Here is a 10,512-nt window from a genome sequence, read left to right as displayed (position 1 = left end):
CGCAATCGTGCCGACTTTCATGTGACACAAATCGGGGAGGTCAGAGTTGACTAGGGGGTCATCTATAAGTCCAGAGAGGTCAGAGTTGACTAGGGGTCATCTATAAGTCCAGAGAGGTCACAGTTGACTAGGGGTCATCTATAAGTCGGGGAGCGCCTGTAGATCCCATCTTCATACATTGGACATTGATATAAACTTGCTACAATAGACGTCACAGTGAATTGTTCTTACATGTTATGTGTTATATTTGTCGTGTTCTGCTCTTTGGGTCGGCGCCTCCTCCCGGACTGAGTCCATTGTACATCCATGATAAGGAGGACGAGGATATGACCCTTATTTCTGGATTGTTATTTTGTTTTTATTTTTAGAATGGTAACAATACATTATAATACACAGATATAAAAAACGTAAAAACAGTTACTGTACAGAATCCGCGGTTGGGATGTGGGAGGGGTGAGGGGCGTCAGGGGACGATGCTGGTGGCCTTCCTCAGGGCCAGGTACCCCGTCACCACGTCTGTGGGTAACATCCGGATGTAGTTGAATTCCTCTATTGTACTGAAGCGCAGTTTGGTTTGGGGGTCGGTGTAACTGGCCTGGAAAAGAGCAAATCACAGGATCCATAATAGTTACTAACCTGAAGTCATTATAGCTTCTCCACCGCGCGCCACTAGGGGTGTGTCTTATGGGTGGAGGGCGGAGCAAGAACGTACAGCTGCAACATTATCTTTAGCTTTCCGGTGGAGACAACAGCAAAAAGATCCAGGAATTCAGATCTGGTCTAAAGGTCCAAACTGGTGAAGATCTTCTTATGGGAGCAGCAGCAGGGGATCGCAACGCAAACAGCAGGGGGAGGGGCTCAGCCCAATCACATTTGCATAATTGCCAACTAGCATAACACCGGGTGCTTGTTACTGATCACATATATTTCGTGTTAAATGCTCAACACCCGTAATTGGCGCAAGCCCCGATACCAGGTGTTCAGTGCATTACGCCGCAAACTCCTCCCACCGAGGCTGCGCTCACACGTTGCGTTTACATTGCGTTCTGTAACACAATACAACAGCTGAGGAGAGGGGATTTGACTAATGACATTGCTTTTTACATGTGTGTTTACAAAAGGGCAGTGTTAACATTTTGTTAACATGGCGTTCATGTGGTGTTAACATTTTCCGTGTGATGTTAACATTATCTTAACACATTGCATTAATATTGAGTTTTGTAAACTCCTCCTCCTCCGGATAGACACATAAAAGTGCGGATTATAAATCCGATTATCCGCGGGGGAAACGTCTGTTTCCTTATATGAGCTGACGCTTTATAATCCACAATCTTGTATATATAAGTATATATGTATAAGTTACTTACCGGAAGCCCCGAGATGTCGGAATATTTCTTTGCCGGTTTGCAGGAAGGCGGAGCATCAATATTAAAATCTGAAATTTATCAGAAAGCGTCAAATATGTAACAATTCACACAATTCTGCACAAAAGATGCGAAGTGACGGAGATCTCCTCCTCGCCAGCAGGAAGACCCCGCCGGAGCATTCAGGGATTTGCTGCTGCACCTTTGGGGCGTCTCCCTTAGGACGGTCACGCGCTGGCGCAGTGAAACGCATTCATTACCGATCACATGCGTTTTCATGCAAACGCAAATGCGTTTGACCCCAGGCAGCCCCCATTGTGCTAGGACTATGTGTGACCCCAGCCTCATGATACATCCCGCCGTACATGGAACGCACCCAAGAGCTCAGCCGGGAGGCCGGGGACAGATACCACATAGTAGCATCCGCCCCCCATAGTATATTAAATACACGCCTTTACTTAAAGGGATATTACCATTTCAGGAATTAAAGTTATTGTTTGCATAATGACGGGTGGGATATAACGAGCCGCGCGATATAACGAGCCGTGTGATCTATGTAACAAGCCGTGTACCTGTGTGACCATGGTCAGATTTCTATCCACTGAAGGGAAACAATAAAGTATGATGGAAAATTGTGTAACTTCATTATACAAACAATAACATTTATGGGAAAACCCTTTTAATTAATGAGATTTGTATATTCTGAGAGGATGTGACTGTGTATCTATAGACACTTATCACACAAGTCTAGAGTTTCCCTGGTAGTAGAGTGAAGCCGGTATTACTCCCCCATTATATTACACATAGATGTTACTCTGTGTACATGCTCAGCAGCTTACAGCTCGGGTCATGGAGCTGCCCTGGTAGGAGAGTGAAGCCGGTATTACCCTCCCATCATATTACACATAGATGTTACTAGTGTACGTGCTCAGAAACTTACAGCTCGGGTCATGGAGCTTCCCTGGTAGTAGGGTGAAGCCGGTATTACCCTCCCATCATGTTACACATAGATGTTACTCTGTGTACATGCTCAGCAGCTTACAGTTCGGGTCATGGAGCTGCCCTGGTAGGAAAGTGAAGCCGGTATTACCCTCCCATCATATTACACTTAGATGTCACTCTGTGTACATGCTCAGCAGCTTACAGCTCGGGTGAAGGTGCTGCCCTGGTAGTAGAGTGAAGCCGGTATTACCCTCCCATCATATTACACATAGATGTTATTCTGTGTACATGCTCAACAGCACACAGCTCGGGTCAAGGTGCTGCCCTGGTAGTAGAGTGAAGCCGGTATTACCCTCCCATCATATTACACACAGGTTACTCTGTGTACATGCTCAGCAGCTTACAGCTCGGGTCATGGAGCTCCCCTGGTAGTAGAGTGAAGCCGGTATTACCCTCCCATCATATTACACACAGGTTACTCTGTGTACATGCTCAGCAGCTTACAGCTCGGGTCATGGAGCTGCCAGGGTAATGTCCTCTCTAGAGCCAGGATCTGCTTCAGGTTCTTCCAGGTCCGGTTCTTCTTGCCGGCTGCTGCTCCTCCGATTCCTGAATGCTGCAGAAAGAAGAGTCACCGAGTCAATGCAGCAGAACACAAGGTTTATTCCTGGACAAATATCTCAGCCGCTCATCCTCCAAGAGATTGTGGTGCAGCAAACCAGACCGACAAGTAGGAGGAGCCAAGTACAAGTCTCTATCTTGTCCTGCACCAGACACAGGATCACTCTGTCTGGTCCTCCCCTGCCCTGGTGTAATACACACCCCTCCCCCGCAGTGTCCCGGAAACCATAGATCATCCCAAGAGGGTCCGGTGGCCCGGAGCAGGTACTTACAGGAAATCTCCATCGAGATTACTTCTAGATCCAGGCACTGGGACTGTGGGAAACTTCTTATATTTGTTATCCATACATTATATGTTTGGCCTCAGTCCTTCTAAACTCAACTTTTACAATTAAGCTAATGATCAGAAGTGTTCTGGGGGTGTTACCAGAGCCCCTCCGTGCAGTAGCTTCACAAGCAGTTACACTGTATCCTCAGTCCCTCTGCTCTTTCAGCACCTCCCCTTCTGTCTGCTTCATGTAATCTCACACAGTGGGAGAGGGGAGTACTCTTGCACAGTATAATAGTCTGTGAAGCTAAGGGCTCTGGTGACATCCCCAGGAGACCCTCAGACTCCTTTGCATAATTATAATAATTGATTTTCGAAGAAAGTATGAATAACAAATATAAGAAGAAAACCACAACCATGGTTCCTGGATCTAAGATTATGGTGGATACAGGTAGGGGAGCAAAGCAAGAAGCCCTATAATAAAACATGGCATGTCCTCCCTCATCCTCATAGACTGTAAGCTCTTGTGTAACCCCCTCACCCTCATAGACTGTAAGCTCTTGTGTAACCCCCTCACCCTCATAGACTGTAAGCTCTTGTGTCTCCCCTCATCCTCATAGATTGTAAGCTCTTGTGTCCCCCCCTCATCCTCATAGACTGTAAGCTCTTGTGCCCCCCCTCATCCTCATAGACTGTAAGCTCTTGTGTCCCCCCCCCTCATCCTCATAGACTGTAAGCTCTTGTGTCACCCCCTCATCCTCATAGACTGTAAGCTCTTGTGTAACCCCCTCACCCTCATAGACTGTAAGCTCTTGTGTCTCCCCTCATCCTCATAGATTGTAAGCTCTTGTGTCCCCCCCTCATCCTCATAGACTGTAAGCTCTTGTGCCCCCCCTCATCCTCATAGACTGTAAGCTCTTGTGTCCCCCCCCCTCATCCTCATAGACTGTAAGCTCTTGTGTCACCCCCTCATCCTCATAGACTGTAAGCTCTTGTGTCCTCCCCTCATCCTCATAGACTGTAAGCTCTTGTGTCACCCCCTCATCCTCATAGACTGTAAGCTCTTGTGTCCCCCTCATCCACATAGACTGTAAGCTCTTGTGTCCTCCCCTCATCCTCATAGACTGTAAGCTCTTGTGTCACCCCTCCTCCTCATAGACTGTAAGCTCTTGTGTCCTCCCTCATCCTCATAGACTGTAAGCTCTTGTGTCCTCCCCTCATCCTCATAGACTGTAAGCTCTTGTGTCACCCCCTCATCCTCATAGACTGTAAGCTCTTGTGTCTCCCCTCATCCTCATAGATTGTAAGCTCTTGTGTCCCCCCTCATTCTCATGGACTGTAAGCTCTTGTGTCATCCCCTCATCCTCATAGACTGTAAGCTCTTGTGTCACCCCCTCACCCTCATAGACTGTAAGCTCTTGTGTCACCCCCTCATCCTCATAGACTGTAAGCTCTTGTGTCACCCCCTCATCCTCATAGACTGTAAGCTCTTGTGTCACCCCCTCATCCTCATAGACTGTAAGCTCTTGTGTCTCCCCTCATCCTCATAGACTGTAAGCTCTTGTGTCCCCCCCTCATCCTCATAGACTGTAAGCTCTTGTGTCTCCCCTCATCCTCATAGACTGTAAGCTCTTGTGTCCTCCCCTCATCCTCATAGACTGTAAGCTCTTGTGTCACCCCTCATCCTCATAGACTGTAAGCTCTTGTGTCCTCCCCTCATCCTCATAGACTGTAAGCTCTTGTGTCCTCATCCTCATAGACTGTAAGCTCTTGTGTCACCCCCCTCATCCTCATAGACTGTAAGCTCGTGTCCCCCCTCATCCTCATAGACCAGTGATGGCGAACCTTTTAGAGACGGAGTGCCCAAACTACGACAAAGACCCGCTTATTTATCGCAGAGTGCCAACACAGAAATGTAATGTGTGATTTATATTCCCTTCTCTGTCACAGTTTTCATTGATACCAGCCCCTGAGGACACCAATACAGCAGAAAATAGTCCCAGGTAGAGCTGTCACTTTAATATGGCTCTGTGCACAGCAAGTCCTGGGCTGTCTGGGACTGCAGGAAGATACCTGGAGTCATCTCTGGTGATGGCCTGAGTGCCCACAGAAAGGGCTCTGAGTGCCACCTCTGGCACCAGTGCCATAGGTTCGCCATCACTGTCATAGACTGTAAGCTCTTGTGTCACCCCCTCATCCTCATAGACTGTAACCTCTTGTGTCACCCCCCTCATCCTCATAGACTGTAAGCTCTTGTGTCACCCCCTCATCCTCATAGACTGTAAGCTCTTGTGTCACCCCCTCATCCTCATAGACTGTAAGCTCTTGTGTCACCCCCCTCATCCTCATAGACTGTAAGCTCTTGTGTCACCCCCCTCATCCTCATAGACTGTAAGCTCTTGTGTCACCCCCTCATCCTCATAGACTGTAAGCTCTTGTGTCACCCCCTCATCCTCATAGACTGTAAGCTCTTGTGTCCCCCCTCATCCTCATAGACTGTAAGCTCTTGTGTCACCCCCTCATCCTCATAGACTGTAAGCTCTTGTGTCCTCCCTCATCCTCATAGACTGTAAGCTCTTGTGTCACCCCCTCATCCTCATAGACTGTAAGCTCTTGTGTCTCTCCTCATCCTCATAGACTGTAAGCTCTTGTGTCACCCCCTCATCCTCATAGACTGTAAGCTCTTGTGTCACCCCCCTCATCCTCATAGACTGTAAGCTCTTGTGTCACCCCCTCATCCTCATAGACTGTAAGCTCTTGTGTCACCCCTCATCCTCATAGACTGTAAGCTCTTGTGTCCTCCTCATCCTCATAGACTGTAAGCTCTTGTGTTCCCCCCTCATCCTCATAGACTGTAAGCTCTTGTGTCACCCCTCATCCTCATAGACTGTAAGCTCTTGTGTCACCCCCCCATCCTCATAGACTGTAAGCTCTTGTGTCACCCCTCATCCTCATAGACTGTAAGCTCTTGTGTCACCCCTCATCCTCATAGACTATAAGCTCTTGTGTCACCCCCTCATCCTCATAGACTGTAAGCTCTTGTGTCACCCCCTCATCCTCATAGACTGTAAGCTCTTGTGTCCTCCCTCATCCTCATAGACTGTAAGCTCTTGTGTCACCCCCTCATCCTCATAGACTGTAAGCTCTTGTGTCTCTCCTCATCCTCATAGACTGCAAGCTCTTGTGTCACCCCCTCATCCTCATAGACTGTAAGCTCTTGTGTCACCCCCCTCATCCTCATAGACTGTAAGCTCTTGTGTCACCCCTCATCCTCATAGACTGTAAGCTCTTGTGTCACCCCTCATCCTCATAGACTATAAGCTCTTGTGTCACCCCCTCATCCTCATAGACTGTAAGCTCTTGTGTCACCCCCTCATCCTCATAGACTGTAAGCTCTTGTGTCCTCCCTCATCCTCATAGACTGTAAGCTCTTGTGTCACCCCCTCATCCTCATAGACTGTAAGCTCTTGTGTCACCCCCTCATCCTCATAGACTGTAAGCTCTTGTGTCCCCCCCTCATCCTCATAGACTGTAAGCTCTTGTGTCACCCCCCTCATCCTCATAGACTGTAAGCTCTTGTGTCACCCCCTCATCCTCATAGACTGTAAGCTCTGGTGCCCCCCTCATCCTCATAGACTGTAAGCTCTTGTGTCACCCCCTCATCCTCATAGACTGTAAGCTCTTGTGTCCCCCCTCGTCCTCATAGACTGTAAGCTCTTGTGTCCCCCTCATCCTCATAGACTGTAAGCTCTTGTGTCTCCCCTCATCCTCATAGACTGTAAGCTCTTGTGTCACCCCCCTCATCCTCATAGACTGTAAGCTCTCGTGTCACCCCTCATCCTCATAGACTGTAAGCTCTTGTGTCTCCCCTCATCCTCATAGACTGGAAGCTCTTGTGTCACCCCTCATCCTCATAGACTGTAAGCTCTTGTGTCCTCCTCATCCTCATAGACTGTAAGCTCTTGTGTCACCCCCCCATCCTCATAGACTGTAAGCTCTTGTGTCACCCCCTCATCCTCATAGACTGTAAGCTCTTGTGTCACCTCCTCATCCTCATAGACTGTAAGCTCTTGTGTCACCCCCTCATCCTCATAGACTGTAAGCTCTTGTGTCACCCCCCTCATCCTCACAGACTGGAAGCTCTTGTGTCACCCCTCATCCTCATAGACTGTAAGCTCTTGTGTCCTCCTCATCCTCATAGACCAGTGATGGCTAACCTATGGCACTGGTGCCAGAGGTGGCACTCAGAGCCCTTTCTGTGGGCACTCAGGCCATCACCAGAGATGACTCCAGGTATCTTCCTGTAGTCCCAGACAGCCCAGGACTTGCTGTGCACAGAGCCATATTAAAGTGACAGCTCTACCTGGGACTATTTTCTGCTGTATTGGTGTCCTCAGGGGCTGGTATCAATGAAAACTGTGACAGAGAAGGGAATATAAATCACTAATTAAATTTCAGTGTTGGCACTCTGCGATAAATAAGCGGGTCTTTGTTGTAGTTTGGGCACTCGGTCTCTAAAAGGTTTGCCATCACTGTCATAGACTGTAAGCTCTTGTGTCACCCCCTCATCCTCATAGACAGTAAGCTCTTGTGTCACCCCCCCATCCTCATAGACTGTAAGCTCTTGTGTCACCCCCTCATCCTCATAGACTGTAAGCTCTTGTGTCTCTCCTCATCCTCATAGACTGTAAGCTCTTGTGTCACCCCCCTCATCCTCATAGACTGTAAGCTCTTGTGTCCTCCCCTCATCCTCATAGACTGTAAGCTCTTGTGTCCCCCCTCATCCTCATGGACTGTAAGCTCTTGTGTCCCCCCTCATCCTCATAGACTATAAGCTCTTGTGTCACCCCCTCATCCTCATAGACTGTAAGCTCTTGTGTCCCCCCTCATCCTCATAGACTGTAAGCTCTTGTGTCACCCCCTCATCCTCATAGACTGTAAGCTCTTGTGTCACCCCCTCATCCTCATAGACTGTAAGCTCTTGTGTCATCCCCTCATCCTCATAGACTGTGAGCTCTTGTCTCACCCCCTCATCCTCATAGACTGTAAGCTCTTGTGTCACCCCCTCATCCTCATAGACTGTAAGCTCTTGTGTCACCCCCTCATCCTCATAGACTGTAAGCTCTTGTGTCCCCCCCCTCATCCTCATAGACTGTAAGCTCTTGTGTCCTCCCCTCATCCTCATAGACTGTAAGCTCTTGTGTCACCCCCTCATCCTCATAGACTGTAAGCTCTTGTGTCCCCCCTCATCCTCATAGACTGTAAGCTCTTGTGTCACCTCCTCATCCTCATAGACTGTAAGCTCTTGTGTTCCCCCCTCATCCTCATAGACTGTAAGCTCTTGTGTCCCCCCTCATCCTCATAGACTGTAAGCTCTTGTGTCACCCCCTCATCCTCATAGACTGTAAGCTCTTGTGTCCCCCCTCATCCTCATAGACTGTAAGCTCTTGTGTCACCTCCTCATCCTCATAGACTGTAAGCTCTTGTGTTCCCCCCTCATCCTCATAGACTGTAAGCTCTTGTGTTCCCCCCTCATCCTCATAGACTGTAAGCTCTTGTGTCACCCCCTCATCCTCATAGACTGTAAGCTCTTGTGTCACCCCCTCATCCTCATAGACTGTAGCTCTTGTGTCACCCCCTCATCCTCATAGACTGTAAGCTCTTGTGTCCTCCCCTCATCCTCATAGACTGTAAGCTCTTGTGTCATCCCCTCATCCTCATAGACTGTAAGCTCTTGTCTCACCTCCTCATCCTCATAGACGGTAAGCTCTTGTGTCCTCCCTCATTCTCATAGACTGTAAGCTCTTGTGTCCCTCCTCATCCTCATAGACTGTAAGCTCTTGTGTCACCTCCTCATCCTCATAGACTGTAAGCTCTTGTGTCCCCCCTCATCCTCATAGACTGTAAGCTCTTGTGTCACCCCCTCATCCTCATAGACTGTAAGCTCTTGTGTCACCCCCTCATCCTCGTAGAGTGTAAGCTCCTGTGGTCAGGCCTCTGTGTTGTGTAGTATATTCTGTGTCCCCCATGCTCTGTGCTGCGCTGCGGTATATGATGGTGATATATATATTACATGATGGGTGCAGATAACAGACATATAATAATACGGTGATTATGGAGTCGGGTCAGGACATTACCAGGAAATGCGGCAGCTTGAAGGGCAGCGCCCGGGGAGCGGCGTCCGCGGAGGAGTCCGGGGGAGACACCTTGTCCCCCATAGTACACCCAGCACCCACACAGCCTACAGGACCTGCGGTGACGTCACCAGCACGTGACCCGTCACATGTGTGGGAGGAGTCACACTGCGCTCAGCTTTATAAACAACAGTCCGCGCAGACAGTGACAGGATGGATATCAGGGGTAACATGACAGGGGTGACATGGCGGGGGTGACATGGCGGGGGTGACATGGCGGGGGTGACATGGCGGGGGTGACATGACAGGGGTAACATGACAGAGGGAACATGACAGGGGTAACATGACAGAGGGAACATGACAGGGGTAACATGACAGAGGGAACATGACAGGGGTAACATGACAGGGGTAACATGACAGGGGGAACATGACAGGGGGAACATGACAGAGGGAACATGACAGAGGGAACATGACGGGGGTGACATGACGGGGGTAACATGAGAGGGGTAACATGACAGGGGTGACATGACAGAGGGAACATGACGGGGGTGACATGACAGAGGGAACATGACGGGGGTGACATGACAGAGGGAACATGACAGAGGGAACATGACAGGGGTGACATGACAGAGGGAACATGACGGGGGTGACATGACAGAGGGAACATGACGGGGGTGACATGACAGAGGGAACATGACAGAGGGAACATGACGGGGGTGACATGACAGAGGGAACATGACAGAGGGAACATGACGGGGGTGACATGACAGAGGGAACATGACAGAGGGAACATGACAGGGGTAACATGACAGAGGGAACATGACAGAGGGAACATGACAGGGGTAACATGACAGGGGTAACATGACAGGGGTAACATGACAGGGGGAACATGACAGGGGTAACATGACAGAGGGAACATGACAGGGGTAACATGACAGAGGGAACATGACGGGGGTAACATGACAGAGGGAACATGACGGGGGTAACATGACAGAGGGAACATGACAGGGGTAACATGACAGGGGTAACATGACAGGGGTAACATGACAGGGGTAACATGACAGAGGGAACATGACAGGGGTAACATGACAGGGGTAACATGACAGAGGGAACATGACAGAGGGAACATGACAGAGGGAACATGACGGGGGTGACATGACAGAGGGAACATGACAGAGGGAAC

The 10,512-nt window shown here is 49.3% G+C and overlaps 1 protein-coding gene across 1 annotated transcript; it reads right to left on the bottom strand.

Moving 5' to 3' along the window:
• Positions 1 to 333: 333 nt before the first annotated feature.
• Positions 334 to 9,498, bottom strand: INO80C (INO80 complex subunit C). The gene is made up of 4 exons (XM_072150985.1): positions 9,333 to 9,498; positions 2,811 to 2,922; positions 1,368 to 1,435; positions 334 to 595 (listed from the first exon to the last, which is right to left on the bottom strand). The coding sequence occupies exons 1-4, from the start codon at positions 9,411 to 9,413 to the stop codon at positions 464 to 466; spliced, it is 393 nt and encodes a 130-aa protein (XP_072007086.1). The 5' UTR covers positions 9,414 to 9,498; the 3' UTR covers positions 334 to 463.
• Between the last annotated feature and the right edge of the window lie 1,014 nt (positions 9,499 to 10,512).

This window comes from Engystomops pustulosus, chromosome 5 (assembly GCF_040894005.1).
Source record: "Engystomops pustulosus chromosome 5, aEngPut4.maternal, whole genome shotgun sequence".
NCBI lineage: Eukaryota > Metazoa > Chordata > Amphibia > Anura > Leptodactylidae > Engystomops > Engystomops pustulosus.
Note: the sequence above shows the minus strand (reverse complement) of the source record. Positions and strands in the feature narration are given on the sequence as shown.

Coding starts and splice junctions, on each gene's coding strand:
- INO80C (XM_072150985.1), bottom strand. CDS start 9,413: ATGGGGGACAAGGTGTCTCCCCCGGACTCCTCCGCGGACGCCGCTCCC. Junction 2,923..9,332: donor TCAAGCTGCCGCATTTCCTG/GTAATGTCCTGA, acceptor TTCTTTCTGCAG/CATTCAGGAATCGGAGGAGC. Junction 596..1,367: donor CCGACATCTCGGGGCTTCCG/GTAAGTAACTTA, acceptor GCTCTTTTCCAG/GCCAGTTACACCGACCCCCA.